Source organism: Fukomys damarensis, unplaced genomic scaffold (assembly GCF_012274545.1).
Source record: "Fukomys damarensis isolate Sample0158 unplaced genomic scaffold, DMR_v1.0_HiC HiC_scaffold_24, whole genome shotgun sequence".
Classification (NCBI taxonomy): domain Eukaryota; kingdom Metazoa; phylum Chordata; class Mammalia; order Rodentia; family Bathyergidae; genus Fukomys; species Fukomys damarensis.
In genome coordinates this window covers 63,410,015-63,429,764 of record NW_022900936.1, presented here as the reverse complement: position 1 = coordinate 63,429,764, position 19,750 = coordinate 63,410,015, and the positions used below count along the sequence as shown (strand labels likewise).

Genomic DNA, 19,750 nt, shown 5'->3' with positions numbered 1-19,750 from the left:
AGCTGTCAGAGGGCCCAACGTGGGCAGCCTTGCCTTCATAGAGGGGATTCTTCAAGGGAGGTCAGCTTCAAAGAGCTAGCCAGGGGTGCAGCGAAAGCATTTGCCCAGAAGCCTAGGCACAAGGAACACCAAGCCAAGGAAAAAACAAGACCCCCAAAGCGCCCCCAGGAATGGAACACCCCCCACCCCCTGCTGCTGTCAGAATGCTGATGGCCAACACGTCCGTCCCACAGGCCATGTTTATGACCATCATAACCTGCAAGCAGCTGTTCAATCCCTGAGCCCTGTAAGGACATGAATACTCATTAGAGAAAAGAGAAAGTAAAAGAAGTGAGGATCAGATTTAGAGAGAAATTAAAAGCAATGTAAAAATTGTGACAGTCTCAAATCTGGCAGCTGCCAGATGTACCTCATCTTCCTTGTGCTGCTAGCACCCAGGCCAGGGTGCTGTGCCCACATCCCCATCGCCCCAAGAAGAAACCTGGTACCCATTAGTGTACCCATTCTCTGTGTTCCCCTCCCCTCATCTCCTGGGAACCACGCCCTGCTTTCCATTTTGAATTTGTTTATTCTGGACATTTTTTGTAAATGGCCTCACACAATACATGGAGTTTAGTGTCTGGCTTCTTAATACTATGTCTTCCAGGTTCATCCGTGTTGTGGTATATAAGGACTTTGTATCAGACCCTCATTCATTTCTATGGCTAATAATATCCCACAGTAGACTGAGTTCTCAAGAGGTTCAGTGCTTGTCTAGAACTAATGGTCTACATGTTTGTGGGCCAATAGCTTCCCCTCTCTCTCAGGGTTAGCAGTCAGGAGTTGAAGTGTTCGGGGGAGGATGGTGGCAGAAGGGGCCAAGGAAAGCAGGGGCTGAGGGCTAATACTGTTTAGTGTCCCCAGTGTGCCATGCATGTGGCGGTTCACACATCTCACTGGGGGCTTCAGCGGATCTGCCTTCGATTTCTGTCTTCTCTCCCCCTCTCCTCTTGCAGCTCTGTCCCTGACTGTCGTGGGTACAAGTGGCTCAGGCACCCCATTCTATGGGTGAGGACTCAGCTCAGATCATGGGTCCAACAGTTACCATGGTTCCTTCCTGGGTGTGGTTCAGCAATGCTGGCTTTGAGTCTCAGAAGAACAGCCCCACTAAGAATCTGAGCAGTGCCTCAATCAAGGACGCCCTCGGCAGCTGGTGCTCTGTGACCACTGTCATAATCAGGGGAGGTAGGGAAGGCACTGTGCCCCTTTTTGCAGAAATGCTACCTAAGGCCCAAAGAAATGATTGGCTTATTCAGGGTTATTTATGTCTCTAACCCGCCGTGATGGAGCCACCTCATCTCCTAATGCCTAGCCATGCATGCAGTCAGTGCTTACCAAGTACCTCCTAGGCTAGGCCCTGCTGTACACACTGCAGCTGTGGCAATGAACAAAACAAGAAACCCCTGCTCCCATGGCCCCATAGGAAATTACATAGCATTCACATATATGTCAGTATTCATCCTATGTGTAAATATGGACCCGCTGGAGACAGCTTGCAGAGAGGAATCAGGGCACCAGATAGAGAGTGGCAGGACCCGTGGAGTGGAGGAGGAGGGTACTTAGGTGGAGTCCAAGGAGGCCTCTCTGACTAGGGCCTACGGGGCCAGGCCTCAGTGAGCTTTGAGGACACCCAGAGCAGGCACCAGCCCTCTACGGTCCCAGGCATGTGAGTTTCACACGCAGCCTCTCTCTCCTCACACTCCTCACGCTCACTTTGTTTGGTGGTTATCGCAGTGCTTGTTTATAAAATGGCTTGAGCATGAAAAGCTCAGAAATCTACAAGGTTGAGGTGCGTGAGATCCCAGACACCTGGCTTCCCTCCAGCGTCACTGACACAGACCAAAGTCCCCAGGGGCATCTGCACTGTTTCTCCATTACTCTGCATGTAGCGGGGTCCCTGAGATGGGAGCTGGGCTCCTGTGGGAATTTCCAAATTGCCCGAAAGATTTTTGGTTCCTCTTTTGAGTCTGGTTCTTCCTCAGCACCAGCCCTGGTGGCAGGAGGAGATCAGATGGGAATGTCGAGCTGCCCATTGATGATGTGTCGTGACCTTTAGAGAGACTCCCACGCTGCTTCTCAGATGGCTGGACAAAAACTCCTTGGGAACTGTCATGGCAATTAGATGACTCCACTTGTAGTTATGATCTCTCTTTTGCTCATGTCATCACATGTCAAAATCAGGTTCGCCTTGGGTGGGAACAAGCATTTTGAAGAAAGGAGAAGGGTCCATTATCTGGAGCCTCCAGTGAGTGGGTTGCTGTGTGTCATGGTGTCCGTCTGGCCCATAGCAAGCCCAGTTCTCTATATCAAGGGACCCCAGAGTGAGAGAAAAGGAAGCAGACATTGGAGTTGCAGCAGGCAGATGAAAAGAGAAACAAGGAAACTCTTAAAGAAGACCTGCACGGGACATTTCTATTTCTGTCAGCCAATTGAATTTAATTGCATGGTGATCTTGAGGCATAGGCATCACACCCATTTTACAGTTGAGGAAACAAATTAACCAGCCAGCTGCAGAGCTGGAATGAGAACCCAGGCAACTGGAGTAGTTGGCCTAGTCCACTGTGCTTTCTTCACGTCCCTAAGAGTAATCGGGTCATAGCTTGACTTTTAGCTATTACAGCTTCACTCTGAACAATGCTGTCTTCATGTTTATGTTTTCATTTATTCTCCTTTTCATTTACATGCTCCAAAGCGGAGCCTGGTGTGTTCAGTGTCATTGCCCGGAAGGGGTGCCTAGGACCGTGCTGGGCTACTTACTGTCCTAACAACCTCTTCTTAACACCATGGTGCAGCATTGCCAGACTGACGGAGGCTGGCCTGAGACTGGCTGGTGCCCCATGATGGGCAGGGGAGGCACAGCTTGACAGCTCTGGGTAGGGGCGGCTAGTCAGGAGGGCTTGGGCCTTAGCGGGACACTGTGTGTAGGTCCCATGCACTGTGGGAAGAGTTACCAGAACTTTGGAACCAAAAGTCACAGATAAAGTCAGGCGAGGAACTGTGTGCTGCTGGTGAGTGGTGGAAGCTAACAAGGAAAAAGCATCAGGATGCTAAAATGTTGGTATTTGTAGGACAGAGGGCTGCCTCTGTAAAACGGAACACTCTTAGCAAATCCAGGCTGCAGAGTATCTCTATGGATTGCAGACAGCCAAGAGGTGAAGACAGGAGACAGGGTCTGTTTAAGATAGCTGAAGACCTTAGGAAAAGTGCAGGGTGTCACAGAGGCCTTGACTGGAGGACAGGAGGGAAGGCGCTGCAGCCTGAAGCTGTAGAGTGAACCCAGGACTGAAAAGAAGGACTCTTTCTCACAGCAAAAGAGCTCTAAGGCAGGGCCAGGAAGGGTACGGGTAGGGCGGTGTTGGCTCACTTATGGAAGTGGAGGCTATAACTGGGGAAAACAGAAAACAAAGAATGTTTCCTTTCCTGGGCTCAGCTTCCTCGTCTGTAAGACAGAGCCACCAGAATGAAGGCTCTTGAAAGTCTCTTCCAGGTCTGACATTCTGTGACTTCCGCATCCCCTTGGGGCTGAGGCATTGTTTTAGCCCACATTGGACTTATGTCCAGGGCCCTCAGAGCCCACGTCCTCCCTGTGGGCCTGGTGGACCTTCTCTCACACTGGGTAGCCCTATCTCTGACTCGTGGTGCACAGATGTTTCACTGTGTGTGTGATCGAAGCAGATTCCTTTCCACATGGTCAGTGCCCAGGATGGGTCATCATATGGAGACAGAGGGAGGGAAAAGGTCTGTATCATGACACCGCCGGAAAAGGGTCATCCATTTGCTGAGCTATTGCACTGGACGATATGGATGGGTAGAAAAACAGGCAATTTATGTGTGACTATAATCAGTAGGATGCTATGGTTTTGTTTTTTTTGTTTGCTCCAGACAGGGTCTCACTATGTAGTTGAGACTGACCTGGAACTCACTATGTAGCCCAGGCTGGTCTCCTCCTGCCTCAGCCTCCCGAGGGCTGGGACTACAGGCTTGTGCCACCACACCCGGCATGGATGCTGTATTGTTGAATTCAACTTTGGGCTGCATAAATAGAAAATTTGATAAAGGAAGTGATATCCCAGCTTCCTGCTGAGCCCAGTCATACCTCCCCTATCTGGAATGTTAGACTTAGTGGTCTTTGCTCTCTCAAACCAAGCTGAGTAGTGAGGAAACTAAGGGACTCAATGCCATGCCATGGACAGGAGAAGGAACTTGCAGAACTCTCTGAGAGAGGACATAACTTCCTCAGCTGTGCACAGTTGTTGTCATATAAGAAGAAGGTGTTATACTTTGTAAGGCACAAGGGAAATGAAGGGAAACATACTTCATCCTGAAGCAAAGCCTCCTAAATTCAAAGGTTCAAAGACAGAATTAGCCTGACCAATTAGTAAATTCCCTTTCTCCTGGAGAAAGGAGAATGATTCATATTTGGTAAGTGCCTATGCCCTGAGTTATATATATGCCAAGACTCAGCTCACTTAATTATCCTAATAACTAAAACAAAGCCTGGGGTTCAGAGAGTGTAAGTAAGTGGCCTCAGGCCACACAGCTTCTGCAGAGTTTATTGAGTGGTAACATAGCTAATATTCTTTCCACACCAACAGACCAGAGCCCTCTTGGCAGGGATGATAGCAAGAGGACATTGTACATGAGATTCTCTCCAAACTCAAATTCTCAGCTAATCCAGTGAAGAGAGAATTGGGTGTGTAAGGTAACCGATGCCGAAAGGCCTTATTCCTGTGTCAAGCCAGTGAAGTCATGTAAGACTGAGTCTCCAGCTCACCTGAACCACATCACATCTGCCCACCCAATGGCCCATGAGTAGACCAGAGAACCAGCAAGGAACGGCAGCGACTCAAGCACTCAGGTCTTTATGGTGAAAATATTCCTTGCTTCACAGGCAGGAGACCAGGAACAGACAGACAGGAAGGAGCCAAAGTGAGTGTGTTTTCCATCCGTAATGCAAGAATTTCTAGAGCAATAGGATGGCACTGTTCCATGGAGCTGTGCTACTCTGGCTATAATGGCTGCATTTCTGAGTAGGTAACACACGTAGGGTGGTTCTCATTATTTGACGTAGTTATGTTCTATGAAGTTGTCGTGAGTACTGACCGGTGAGTATCGACCCACTGCTCCCAGAGCCATGCCCACAGGTTCCTGTGAGCCTCTCCGGCAGCACTGTTGTCACTGATAGTTCATAGCCCTGGCTTAGACAGGATTCTGTTGAGAGACACCTTATGTGGTGTGTGTTACTGATTCATCAACATTGCCCGTGTGGTTGACAATTTACAACTGAAGGACGCTTATCTAACACTTTTCTCTGTAAGGCACAGCAGTCTTTTAGGGTATACAGAACTTCAGCACTATATTTGGGGCACTGTAAGTGGACAAATTAGGGGGCGTGGTGGCACACACCTGTGATCCCAGCACTCTGGGAGGGTGAGGATAGTAAATCGGAGGCCAGCCTGAGCAATGTAGTGAGACCTTGTCTCAAAATTTAAAAATTTTTTAAAGGAAGGGACTGAAGATGTAGTTCTGTGCAAGGTTCTGGGTTCAATCCCAGCAAGCACCGCCCCGAAAGCAAAATCACGAATAAAAGAAAAAAATTATGAAAAGTATGGCACTCACTAGACAGTGGGAAAAGATACTTATTTACGGTAGGAGAGCTGAAACAGGAAGGCAGGGCCCTGCCTTGTTCTGACTCTGCCAGGCACTGGGTTTGTCAAATGACTCATTTTTTACTCTGCAAATGACCACAAAGTGCTGCAAGTATTAATTTTGGGGTTACAAATAAATGTTAGAGAGCAGGGCATGTCACAAATATGGAGCTCATCAATAATGAGGACTGATTACACTGCCTGTTGAACATATGGCCCTCAGTTTTCTTCCTGCCATCTCCCACTGCCCTTTCCTACAGCTGCAGGATCGTAGGCCCATGGAACCTCAGGCCAACCTACCCGTCCAGCTTTCTGGACCGCTCAAAGTCTCTGCGAAGTAGTAGAGTACACATCTCGCAGGGCTGCCAGAGGGATTCGATGAAATGTCACTTGTTCCTTCCCACAGAGTGACAGGGGACACAAAAGGCAGGTTGTGGCAGACACTGTCCAGAGTGACAGAGCAATTCCGCCTGTGGCCTCAAGATGTGGCCTCTGGACTTTACCCTCCGCCATCGCTCATCCTGGCTGCTTGGTCGAGGCTGACTTCTGTGGGGTGGCGTTCTGTTAGATAAGGCCAGTAAGAAATAATTAGGACTGAAGGGCACCTGGTCTCACAGATGGCGCTCATGGGTCCTTATTCCCGCAGGCCATCGGGAAGTCCCTACGAAAAAGTACAAGGATGGTTTACATTGTGATGTGTGTTTACGGCCTGCTCTTAGTGATGCACTGAAATGATTTTAAACTAAGTTCACTTTTATGCAGTTGTATTTACTTTTCTAAGTAATAAATTTTGAAAAACATTCAAAAGCACTGGTGATACCACCTCTATGAAAAATAGTACGGGAGGTTCACTCCAGAAACCCAAAATAGAGCCAGGTGTGGTAGCCCATGCCTGTAATCCTAGCCCTGTGGGTGCCTGAGACAGGAGGATCACAAATTTGAGCCCAGCTGGGTAGCTTAGTGACTTAGTGAGACCCTGTCTCAAAACAAGAATTTTTTTAAAAAAGGGACTGGGGATGTAGCATTGTATGAAGGCCCTGGGTCCAGTCCCTAGTACAGCAAACAAACAAACTCCTAAAAATAGAGCTATCATGCTGTATCTAACAGGTTTGTGGATACATATCCAGAGGAACTGAAATTGGGACCTGGAAGAGATATTTGCACACCCATATTCGCGGCAGCTGTATTCACAACAAGTAGCCAAGTTGTGGAAGGATCCAAATGTCCATCGACAGAGGAATGATCAGCCCAAGAAGATACTGTTCATTACCTTTATTGTTATAGGAGGGAAGTCGTGTCACATGATATAACATTATGATAAAGGAAATAAGCCAATCGCAAGGTTGATTTTACTTATGGGAGGTATCTAAAGTAGCCAAATTCAAAGGGGAGAAAAACAAGTGGAAGAGTAGCCTTAGGGGCTGAGAGGAACTGAGAGAGGGAGCTGCTTCATTGCAGAGTTTCAAATCTACACGATCTGAAGGTCATTTCCCAACAGTGTGAATACATTTAACACTACCGACTGCACACTGAAAACCAGTCAAGACGGTAAATTTTATGTTATGTGGTTTGTTTAGCCACAAAAATAATGAAGGTAAAAAAAATCACCGAAGCACCCAGGACTAGAAAATCAAACTGGATTCTCTCTTCATGCTTAATCCCTAGGAACAACACCCTGAGTCCTGTGGCTGCCTGTGCTTATGGGAAACTGTGTTTAATAAAAATGAAATCTTGTTCTATTTGCCTCTCCCAGGCAGGCAGGTGACCAAGGCAGTGAGAGAAGCAGTGATACTGTCCTGTGAGTACAACATTTCTGTTAATGAGCTGGAGAGAATTCGCGTCTACTGGCAAAAAGACAGACAAGCTGTGCTGAGTCTCACATTTGGGAAAACGAAGAAGTGGACTGGGTATGAAAACCGGACCATCCTTGACATCCCTAATAATCTTTCCCTGGTGATCCTGACCCTGCGCCTGACTGACAGGGGCACTTACTCCTGTGTTGTTCAGAAGCCTGAAAAAAACGGCTTCAAAATGGAACACCTGTCTTCGGTCATGCTCTCCATCAGAGGTGAGTGAGATTTTTGTTTTTTGTTTTTTTTTTTGTTTTTTTCTTTTGCTTTACTTGAGGCCAATACGTTCTCTGTCTCTCTCTCTCTCTTTTTTTTCCTCGGTACCGGAGATTGAACTCAGGACCTTCCGCTTGCAAGGCAGGCAGTTGCAGCATTGAGCTAAATCTCCAGCTCTGGGGCCAATATATTCTTTTTTTTTTTTGAGACAGGGTCTCACTATGTAGTTGAGACTGACCTGGAACTCACTATGTAGCCCAGGCTGGTCTCAAACTCACAGCGATCCTCCAGCCTCAGCCTCCCCAGTACTGGGATTACAGGTGTGCGCCACCACACCCGGCCCAATATATTCTTAATGCCCTTAAAAGACACTATTAAGTGGATATTTTAATCAAAGAGGGATGTATCTCACTTTATTTCTTAGGGTCGTCTCCAATTTTTCAGTAAACCTTAAGTGATTTCTTAAGGTGGAAATGTTCATAACTGTCATCCTGGGTACGGAAGTGATCGAAATGCCTTCTGAATCACAGGAGGACATCTTTGATTTGATGTAGCTGTACTGTTAACTGCACTTGAGCCCGTGAAAGCATTTTGAACAGATTAAAGAGCCAGATAGGCATACATATTTTTCATGTAGTGTTTATATGTCTATGGCTATTTTACTATTATATTCTAATATTTCTACATGATTATTTACTTAGCTCACATTTGAAGTTCTCATTCAAAATCCTCTTCAAAATTAGATGTTAAAGAATTGCGGACACCAGTCATACCTACCACAAGGGAAAAGACAAACATTCTCAAATCAAAGCCCTGCTTCTGCCCCAGGGGTGAAGGGCAGGCCTTGCTCAGGAAGGAGGCCTCCTAGTCCTTGGTGACAGTGAAGGCCCTGGAGCGAACAGGTGGAGCCTGGAACCCTTACTGAGCAATCACAGGCTTGGGCCAATCTCTTGAACTTGAAAGTTAAACACATTTCTTCTTCACGGGCATGTGAGGTTTCAGTGAAAACCAAACCTTATACTTAGTAAAACATAATGATGAATCTTTGTAATGAGTAATTTCAGCAGATTCATAGTGAATCCCACACTGTTATTCCCTACTTCAGTCATTGGCTATGAATCTCTTCCTGTGGTCACCAGATCACAGGAAAGCTTAAAGGGGTGAGCCACAGTTACATGGAACCCACTTCTCACTCTTTATTCACTGCTTCTGTTGGAGAAGATTTATTCTAGGATGGTGAGATTCAAGTACTCAGAAGCCCGCCTTTCCCAAATTTCTGACCATGCCACATGAGTGTGACGTGATTAAAAGTGATTAAGTTGTTCCAAGGTCACAAAGAATGACTAGGTTTATGACCTCTCTGAGGACCCAAACTTCTGAGTAGAAAGCTGGGCTTAGAACCTTACTGTGGGGGATGGAATCCCCACATTCACTCTGAGAAGTAAAATTTTTAAGTCAAAGAATAAATGAGGAAGAGCTTAGGGGAGGTTTCTCCTTTGTTCTGTGCTATCATTTCCCTCCCTCACTTTATATAGCTTTTTATACCTCATTGGGGTCCCATATACAAGCCCCCTGGATGTCTTTGAGGAATGCTAGGCGTCCCCTCTGTTTATTTCAACCACATCAGAGTAGCAAGAGCGATTACAGGCTCAGCATGACGCAGTTCCGACAGTTTGTCTGGTAAGAGACTGCTTTGTGAGAAGCAAGGGAATGCTAAACATTTAGGGTAATAGTCACTGCAGGGAAATAAAAGGACAGGAGAGGCAAGCCCTCACAGATGGATTTATAGACATTCTTGTTAGTGTTCTTGTTCTCAAATTGGAGGGTAACTCCAAAAGTGCTTGTTGTAGTTTACTAAATAAATGAACTACAAGAGAATCACAGGGTACTTCAAAAAGCAGGAAGAAAGGAAGGAAAGGAGAAGACGTTCTCTGATGTCAAAAAACTTGAGTGCAAACCCCAGTTCTGCCATGGAACAGCTATGATTTTTCTGAACTTCAATTTGATTCTTTATAAAACAAAATGTTTTAGGTTAAGTCCTATGAAATCATAGATATTCACCAGTTACAGTGGTGTAGACCTATAATCCCAGCAACCAGGGATGCTGAGCCAGGAGGATCACAAATTCAAGGTGACCCCGGGCAATTTAGACCCTGTCTTCAAACAAAAAGGGATGGGTGTGTGGCTCAGTGGCAGAATGCCTCTGAATTTAGTTCCTGGTGCCAAAAACAAGCAAAACAAAACAAAAACAAAAACCTTAGATATTTTACCTTTTAAAAAAAAGACAACATCATACTATGTTGCCCAGGGTGGTCTTGAATTCTTATGAAAGCTAGATAGTATATTAAAATGTAAACCTGCTAGGTGTGGTGGCACATACCTGTAATCCCAGCACCTGGGAGGCTGAGGCAGAAGGATTGCTATGAGTTCGAGGCTAGCCTGAAATACATAGTGAGACTGTCTTGAAAAAAAACAAAACACAAACCCATACATACAGATATGTAACCAGATGTAATTATATCTTTGTGTTTTTCTTTAGCTGACTTTCCTGCCCCTAGTATAACTGACCTTGGGAATCTGTCTACTAACATTAAAAGGATACTGTGCTCAACTTCCGGAGGTTTTCCTAAGCCCCACCTCTCCTGGTTGGAAAATGGAGAAGAGACAGATGCCGTCAACACAACAATTTTCCAGGATCCCCAGACCGAGCTGTTCACTGTCAGAAGTGAGCTGCATTTCAACACAACCAGCAACCACAGCTTCAAGTGTCTCATCAAGTACGGAGATGCAACAGTGTCGGAGACATTCACCTGGCAGAAATGTAAGCAACTCTGTCCCAGGGACTTGCTCCTCTATAGAATCCAAAAAGAAAATCATTCAGGCAGATGTCGTCCGGGATTGAATTTTACTAACTTTGATAGAGTAATCTTATAGTCACTGTAAATCCGCAAAATGTACTACTGTGACTTACTAAGGTCAGTGTGCAAGGTGTGATGATAATGTTGTAGGACTGATTTTATTTTCTTTTTCAATATTTTAAAATGTATACACCTAACAACTGCTACCCATCAAGTAGTCATCTTGGCAACTACCGTAATAGCATTTTGTTTTCTTTTTTGTGAAAGCGCTAATATTTGTCCTGTGTAATTCCTTTGGGCCTGTAGCTCTTCTCTTTGGGGTGCTGTACTCCTGCAGCGCCATCTTATCAGATCTTTGTTTTCTATCAGTGAATGTGCTTTTAAGAACTACTGGTTCAGCCAGGCACAGTGGTGCGTGCTTGGAGTCTCAGCACTCTTTCTTGGAGGCTGGAAGCAGGAGAATCACAAGTTTAAACTCAGTCTAGGCAATTTAGTAACTTAGGGAGACTCTGTTACAAAATTAAAAATAAAGAAAAAGGTGAAGGATTAACTCAGTGTGAAGGCCCTGGGTTCAATCCCCAATACCCTAAACCCAGAAACAAAACAAAACAATAAAAACAAGAGCAAGGAAACTATTGGTTCTTTCAGGACCGGGTCTGATAAAGAAGGCGAATGATATACAATCTTTGAAAACAATACCTGAAAAAAAAAAGGTCAGTTTTGAGCCAAGACATAAACTTATAGAAGATATAAACTTATAAATTTATAGATACTTGAAATACATGGCTGATATCCAGGGGGCCACCAAGCCTCTCCCCAGCCCCACTCCCAGAGATGCACTTTAGATGTGCCCAGGAGCAAACAATACATTTGTGTGTGATTTGAGTAGGTCAGCTTATGTCTTCCTCTTGTCTGTACTTGTCACTGAGGAGCTATTTTAGATAACCTACTGCTTCGTTCTCATTTGTAGTTCTTTCAGTCCTGATGTGGATTTTAAAACTATTTTCCTTGGTGGATAATGAGATAAAATCTTCTGGGAAAATTATTTCCAATATAAACCCTATTTTGGCAAGGTTTTTATCATACTCCAAACTTATCTGTCCTGGTAATCATTCATGTAGTCTAAAACATTTCCAAAAGTGAGGTTTGAATCAAACAGTAAAGACTTTTTAATTCAGGGCTTATTTTTACCTTATAGATATATCATCACTTAAACAGTTTTAGAATATTGCAAAGGAGAATATTAATGCAGAAGCGAATCAGTAAAGTAGCCTGAGTCATGTTTTAGTTGGACACTGACTGTATTTGGAATACAGGTATGCATGACATTCTTAGACAAGGGTTGCTGCAGTTTTGGTAAAAAGAGCCACACAGTAAGTATTTTAGACTTTGCAATTCACACAGACCCTGTGGTCACAACTCAGTTCTGTTGTTGCAGAACAAAAGGAACCATGGACAAGACATTAATGAAGGACATGGCTGTGTCCCAATAAAACTTTATTATAAAGCCAGGTGGTACACCAGGTTTGGTCCAGGCACGTTATTAACCAATTTATAGCTTCCGTTTTTGTGGTTGGAAGATTTTAGAATATAAATACTTCAGATCACACTAATTGGACTGCAAGTATCATTACAGTAAGAGTTAAAAGCAAATAGCCCATGTGTGGGTGTCGAGGGCTAGTAGTACAAACACTCATCAGGTGTATAGTTCTTAAGATGTTAAAAGATTATGGTGAATATTTGGTACATAAATTCTTGATATGGGAAACATCAAATGCATTATCAGATTTAGTATAAGGTTCTTTTAGTTTAGCTGAAGCTATTAACCCTTGATAAACTGGAAAGAGGTGAACCAGGCAGCCCGAGTTGTGATCCCTAGTGTGAGCTTTCCACGCAGAGGCCTCTCACAGCTGTGCACTTTGCATCATGGGTCTGACGCTGCGGTGTGTTAAGAGGTTTCTAAAAGGCAGAAGGCCCTTGGCGGTGTCTGGTTCCTTCTTTCCTTCACACATGCATTGCTTCTCTGGGAGGAATGAGGTTCCAGAGTGGGTGGGATGTGTCTCTGAAAGGAAGCCAGGAGTAAGCCAGTGCCTGAAGCTTCTGTGCCTCCAAGGCATCTGTGAGGACTCTTATATATATATCATTTAATACGTCGTCCTGGCCTGTAGCGGCGAACCCCGGGAATCCCTTGATGTCTCCTTGCAATCTGGTGTTCTAGGAAAAAGGAGAAGGCAGCTTTTCCTAATTTGTAAGCGGCAAGCATCTACATGCAGATATGCATTTTAGAATAATGATTGTAATGGCATTGTGCAGGAATTATTGTAGCCCAGGACGCCTGAGGCAAAGAGAACAGCTTGAAGGCTACTAGGTAGAAGATGAGAAAAATCTAAACTAAGGCAGTTGTTGCAAGGGATTTGTGAAAAGCAAATAGTATCCGAGATTTTCTGAATGTAGCAATAGAAAGTACATGGGAGCCTACTGGGGAATGAGAACAAAGAGTCTGTCTCTCTGATATGGGTAACTAATAGTGATGCCGTCTGTTGCAGTGAATGAATGCAGGTGGTAGATATGCTTTGGAAAGAATATGGTGGATTCAGTTCCAGCAGGGGGAGAAACTGGCTCCCAGCCATCCTAGCCTGCGGCTGTGACTACACAACCTGGTGCTCAGAAATGAGATCACCAATACTGTACACAAATTTAGAAATCTGGCAGCATTTCAAGTCTTTGGTATGGATGAGGCTACCTGGGCAGGTAGGGGCCCCAGGAAGAACATGATAAGTACAATACTTAAAGGGCGAGGAAAAAAGAAAAGCCTAAAAAGAAAACTGAATGCAGAAAAACTGGAACAGAAGGGTAGGGTGTCTTAGGAGTCAAGAAGAGGCAACTGTGGGTCAGCTGCTGATGAGAAGTCCAATAAGCTAAAGGTCAAAGTTTACACATCAGCCTTGGTAATCAGAAAAGTGAAGAACCAAGTTGGTAAATGTTTAAAATGTATTTGTAAGTCATGCCAGAGACACCCTAAAAAGATGAGCTTTTAAAGTGCCTTTCAATTTCTATCCCACCCTTCCTCCAGGTCTTGTTGCTAACTCCAAGGGAGTCAAAAAATAAATGGCGTAGTTGCTACGCTTGAGTGAGAGGGACGGATGGCAACACCACATACACAAATCTTTGTTCACCCACCCATTTTTTTCCTCATGCCCCCTTGTGCTCCTTGAGGAGCCTGCAACACTCTCTTCAAGTAACCCCCACCTCATACCAAGGTACACCCACCGTTAGTTCTTCACTGGGCCTCTTCTGTCCTCCCAGGATGCTAATGGTGATGGTGGAAAACATGCGCCCTTAAAGGGAATGCCAAGTGACTCTGGTAGCTCTATATGCTATAAAAATGTGTTATAATGACAAGAAGGCTTTAAAGCATCTCTTTAGATTCTTATGCCAACGTCGTAAATGCAAAAGTTCAGATTGTCCTTTTTATATTCAATATCTGATATTTGACCATTAGTTGCCCATAGTATGGTGTGTGACTGAAGAAGACATGCCAGAAAAATACTAGCAGCTGTGTATTGTGAGCTGACCAGGCAAAGACGTGAGAAATTCTCTGCAGGTTCGTGGAGAAGATACATAGGAAGGGAGCCAAGCGGTAGGAAACTATAGGTCACACAATTCATTCCCTCCACAGCCCAGCAGCAAGACGGTCCTGACAATCGCAACGATCAGTTCTCCGTGTCGATGACCTGCCTGAGTACAGCAGCTGTGTTTCTGGTCATTGTATTCGGGGCCCTGGCCTGCAGTAGTAAGTACTACCTTTCTGTCATCCCGATGGCAGCTCATGGACGCCCAGGCCCATCAGTCTGTTCCAGCACCTCTGTTCCAACCTGTTCTCTTCCCATATTTGCAGCAATTGAAGGCAGTGTGTCTCAGCCATTTCTGTTCAGTCGTCGGACAAATATTAAATACCTTAAATGCTTGGCATTCTCCTAGGCACTGGAGTTACAGAGACAAGAAATCACTGCCCCTAAGATGCATTCTAGTTTAGTGTTTTTATTTTTCGTATCTTCTCAGAGACCTGGAGGCTTGCTGACTAATTTGAAAACATCTCTGAAGCTGATATTCTTATCTTTGGTTTGGAGCCTGAGGAAAGGCAGAATGACCCAGAATAGGGAGGCAAGAATCATTTTCCTGGAGAGACAAGATGCACTAATATAACTGATGAATTACACAGCCGCAAATATTTTTACCAATTTTCAATTCTTCAAAACACATTTTTGGACGAAAGATGAGGAGTGGTTGATGAGAAGAAGTCTAGGGTATTTTACCCTATCAATTTAAATTTTTGACCTACACATATCCTGCTTTCAATCTTTGTGATTAAGAAAAGAGGACCTTCTAGGTCTGAGGTATACTTGTGATCATCATGAAACGATGGCTGTAATCACTACGTTATTACCAATTCTTTGTAGAGTGGAAATTATGTACAATGAACAAAGAAAATTAGAGGGTCAACATCTCTTGATCTCCCAAACCTTCACTGCACACACACATACACACAATAGCAAAGCTCAGGGAAGGCACTAGTGCTGATACTCTGAGCATCCCATCTCATGGGTAGAATAAAGGATTCTGGAGAACTTGAGGTGTTTCTGATGTAAACTACCCTTTGCTACCCTCTGATTCAGGGTTCTTATCCTTAGCACTATTACCAGTGACATTGTGGGCTACATAATTTTTTTTTTCCGATGGGGTCTCTTTTTACCCCAGGCTGATTTCAAACTCTGGATTCCCTTATCTGTCTCCCTGGGGCTGGGATTATAGGCATGGGCCATGATACTGAGCTTGTTTTAGAGCTAGTCTGTGAATTACAGGATCTTTAGCAATTTCCCTGGCCTTTACTCTCTGGGTGTCAGCAGCATCTCTTGCCCCAATGTGGCAATCAAAAAATGTCTCCAGGCATCACCAGGGTATTGCTCTGCCTAACACAGCCTGAACGCTTGCTGAAATTAACTCACCTAACAATTTTGTTGTTCATACTTATCTCCAAGGATTTGCCCTAAAATGGAGAGAGAGAAGAAGGAATGAGGCACGATTGCAAATAAGGACGATCTATATCAAACCGGAGAAGCATCAGGCTGGACGGAATGTCTGAAGGTAACTTCCCTTAGCAAATCTTAACCAACTGTGAACATGTGATCGTGTGGATGACCAAATTTGAGCTCTTTCACCTGTCACCTCACATTCTCGAAAACTTCCTTGGTATTACTTTAAACAGATACAGGATACTTGACACCCTTCTCCTTTCTCCCCATGTGCACAGTGCCCTTTGTAACCTCTTTCTTCATTGTGCCATTCGGTCATGTTAAGCTCAACATGGTAGCCATCTTAAGCTTTCATTATCTATGAAACACTGAAGTAATATTCCTGGGCTGCCTTCTTATCCTGATCACTTTCCCTTGTATCTCTATTGATGGACGCAGATTCAGATCATTTTGTACCAACGTGGTAACACCATTTTTTATTTCTCTGCCCCTCCCTGGCACACTGACCCTCCTGACCAACCACTGAGCCAGATTTCATAAAGAATTATTCCTTTGTGTTACTTTCGCAATCAAACATCTCAGAGGTTACAGAAAAAATTTCAAAACTTTTAACATTCCAGTGAATCCCTCTAGTCCGTGGATCCTTAGTTCTCTCCACCGTTCCACTGTTCTTCCCACAGCAGTTCCCAGACACTTCACATGAACACCTTGGACACAGTGACTAGAGTCCAAGACTTAGAACTGGTCTTGCTGACTCCACATGCAATGGGAAAATTCCTGTCTCGAACAAAAGAGGTAACACTGCATTAGCTTTGGCGACAGTCACACTGTTAACTTAAATCGTCTTAGTGTTCTTCTAACCCCCTGGTGTTTTCATGTAAGAGAAATGAGAGCACTGAAGTCTGAGACTGACAGCAGGCCTGTGTAGTTATAACATCTATAAACAGTCTAGCTTCGGCTTGGCGAGTTTAGGGTAACACCAGCATAAGAAATCAGTCTGCTAAACTGCCTTTAAAAAATAAGGGAAAATGAAAAATAACCCCTTTTCATGTTTTGCAAAAGCACTGTTTCATCTTAATCTTACAAAAAATGTGATTTTTTTCCTACACCCTTTATGGGAGAGAAACCAGAAGTGCCCAGAGGCTGAGAGAGGTGCGCGAGGTCGCACAGACCAGGAGCCAAGCCGGACTCACAGGGCTTCAGGCCCTGACTCCCACACCGTGACACAGCAGTCTGTTGGTACTTGGTCCAAAGCAGTCTGCAATTCCCATCCCGTTTTCATTTCAACATAATTGCTCACTTTCAGGATGCTCCTCTCCCTCTAGATAGAATTTCCTTAACTTTCCCTCAATCTTCAAGTCTTCTGCTCAGCAGGGCAGGGAGGCGCACACCTGTAATTCCAGCACTCTGAGAGGCTGAGGCAGGAGGATCACAAGTTTGAGCTCAGTCAAGGTAACTTAGCAACTTGACAAGCCTCAGTCTCAAAATTTAAAAAAATAAAAAAATAAAAAAATAAAAAGGAAATGGGCTATTAAATAAACTTCATAATGAAGCCATCAGTCCAGTCTTCTACATAAAGACGCATGTGGCCGCTTTGACAAGTTAAAGCGATTCTACCTCTGAACTTCTATGTAGAACAGCACCACCACCTTGGGTTTATTTTCATGATCTGTTTTATACCGTTTCCTAGACTGTAGGCTTATTGAGAAGAGCAGCCTTACCCCACAGAGAGGAGTGACTTGACGGACAGCATTTTGCTCTTTGGTGATAGCTAGTATGTGAACATTTGCTTGATAAGTAGTTCACGTAGTAAAGATTAGACTGTTCTAAATTCTCTATCTTCCTTCATATTCTCCAGCTGGGAAGACTGATATCTACAATGTTCTCAAGTTGGAATATATTTGGCTTTAAGATAAAAACTATATACAATTTTATTATGTTCTCTCTTGCAAATTTAGGGCTTTATTCATTATTTCCACAGGTCCCGCCTGTATCTGTGATGATCTCTTCCAGAAACTTCTTCAGACAGCCAGGACGATCCTGCCTGTGCTCCAGGACAAAACTCTTCCCTTCCGTGCTCTGCATAAGCAAACTAGTGCAACACTGCATGGGCACCACAGTAGCTCCGGTGACCTTGACAGCAGGACTTATAAGTGAAGAGTTCTTCATGTCCAGCAGGGAGAATACTAAGGCCCAAGGAAGGGGCTTCGTGAAGGCCGGAGCTGGAACACAGATTTCCTGGTGTTCTTTCCCTTCTTCAGTGAACTACACAGAAGATTTCCTTAAGAGATAATACAGATGGTACCTTTCATCCCCCAAAGCAATAGTGAGATTGGAGAGGGAGAGTTTAAATAAATACTCACAGTCTATGGTTCATATTGGACTGATAACCTCTTTACACAGCTTGAGGCTAGTATGGTCTCATTTGTTAAATACTCATGAGAAAGGTCTCCTAAGATGAGATCGTTTTTTTACTGTGTGTGTACTGGGTACTAAGCTGTCTTCAGAAATACATGATGCACGTGATTTAGGGCCTCCTCAGACCTCTTTTATATTTCTGGGTCCTCTAACATCAGTAGAGAATTCAAAGGCAAGAAGGAGACAACTGCGGTTCCTATGTCATTCCCACTTCTCTTTCTGAAAAGTCCTTCCACAACTTGTGGACTAGGAGGGGACCCAACCGAAACTGGGACGAGATCTTCTCATCTGAAAAATGTGGCTGGACAGGAAGTTCCTCAAATGTGGCTGGAGTTTAAAATGTTTCATTTTGGTAGCTCTAAGGGGGACAGATTCTGCTCTACAGCTTAAGAAAGGAAGGTATGGTTTTAAAAAATGGGTCTGCTCAGGGGAAGGGGATTTAGCTCAGTGGTTCTGCCACCTGTCTTGCAAGGGCAAGGTCCTGAGTTTGATCCCCAGTACAAAAAAAAAAAAAAAAAAAAAAAAAGGTCTGCTCAGAACTAAGTCACTGAAGAAAATAAAGAATTTAAAAGCAAGAAAAACAAACACCAAAAAACCCAGGAACTACAGCATGGAACTACGATTCAAAAATCCTTAGATGTAATCAAAAGAACACCTGAAAAATAATTACTCATAAAGTTAAGCCTAAGGAACAGCTTAGTAAATAAAATAAATTACTTATTACATTTGATAAATGTATTAGTTTTACTTTTTAAAAGTTATACTTTTATTATTGTTTTTGTGATATGAATAAACTTATTTTTAAAAGCAGTTCTCTAGTTTTATAATTTCTAGTTGAAAGGATTTAACATGGAACAGATTGTGACTAGGATGCTGCCAATTTGTCAGCAATTTATAAATTTAGGAAAAACACACCTTATGGAGTGGAGCAGTAACCTGTAAATCATAGAGGCAATATAGTGGCACAGAAGCCTTCATATCTTTAGCTACTAATACTTATTATATAATCCCTGGGTGCTAGGGCATCGGGCTTAATGCTTTTCTGTTGGAGTGTTTTTTTCCCCTCTACTCTCACACTGATCAACACATTCTTGTGACCTCAAAAGCTATGGAGATTTCTCTCCACCAGAAAGCAAGTAGTTCATTCTGCAGGGGCCAAAAAATGGATGTTCTCTAATCCAATTCAGTTCTGACAGGGTCTACCAGGAGTGGCACAGGGTCCCATGGTTGAGGGCTTAGTCTCTTACGACTGCCCCCACCTTAGATGCCAGTCGTGAGCCCCAGGTGGCTTTACTCGTGCTTCTGGACAATCACTATGAAGCTAGGTTCCACAGGCCCATTCTTGGGTTTCCCTGATTTGCTTGAGTGGCTCAAAGACCTCAGGGAAACATGTTTACTGGTTTATTATAAAGGATATTAGTGAAGGATACAGAGGTACAGGTACATTGGGCAAGGTCTGGGGAGAGGGTTATGTCCTCTTCCTCTCAATCTGCAAAGCCCACCCCCCAGGAAACTCCGTGTTCAGCTGTCCGGAGGCTCTCTGAACCCTGCCTTTTTGGGTTTAGATGGAAGCATGATTACACATGAACGACAGACAAAATATTTGGCCACTCGTGGTCAACTCACCCTTTGCTTCCCTCCCCTTACCAGTTTTTAGGGCAGGACTGCATGTGCCCAGCTCTCACTGT

At 44.2% G+C, this 19,750-nt stretch overlaps 1 protein-coding gene across 1 annotated transcript; it reads left to right on the top strand.

The window, feature by feature from the left end:
* Positions 1-1,085: 1,085 nt before the first annotated feature.
* On the top strand, positions 1,086-17,795 carry Cd80 (CD80 molecule). Its single transcript, XM_033768063.1, has 6 exons — positions 1,086-1,224; positions 7,441-7,755; positions 10,293-10,574; positions 14,291-14,404; positions 15,651-15,756; positions 17,626-17,795. Exons 1-5 carry the CDS (start codon positions 1,086-1,088, stop codon positions 15,752-15,754), a joined length of 954 nt encoding a protein of 317 aa, XP_033623954.1. The 3' UTR covers positions 15,755-15,756; positions 17,626-17,795.
* The last annotated feature ends 1,955 nt before the right edge of the window (positions 17,796-19,750 follow it).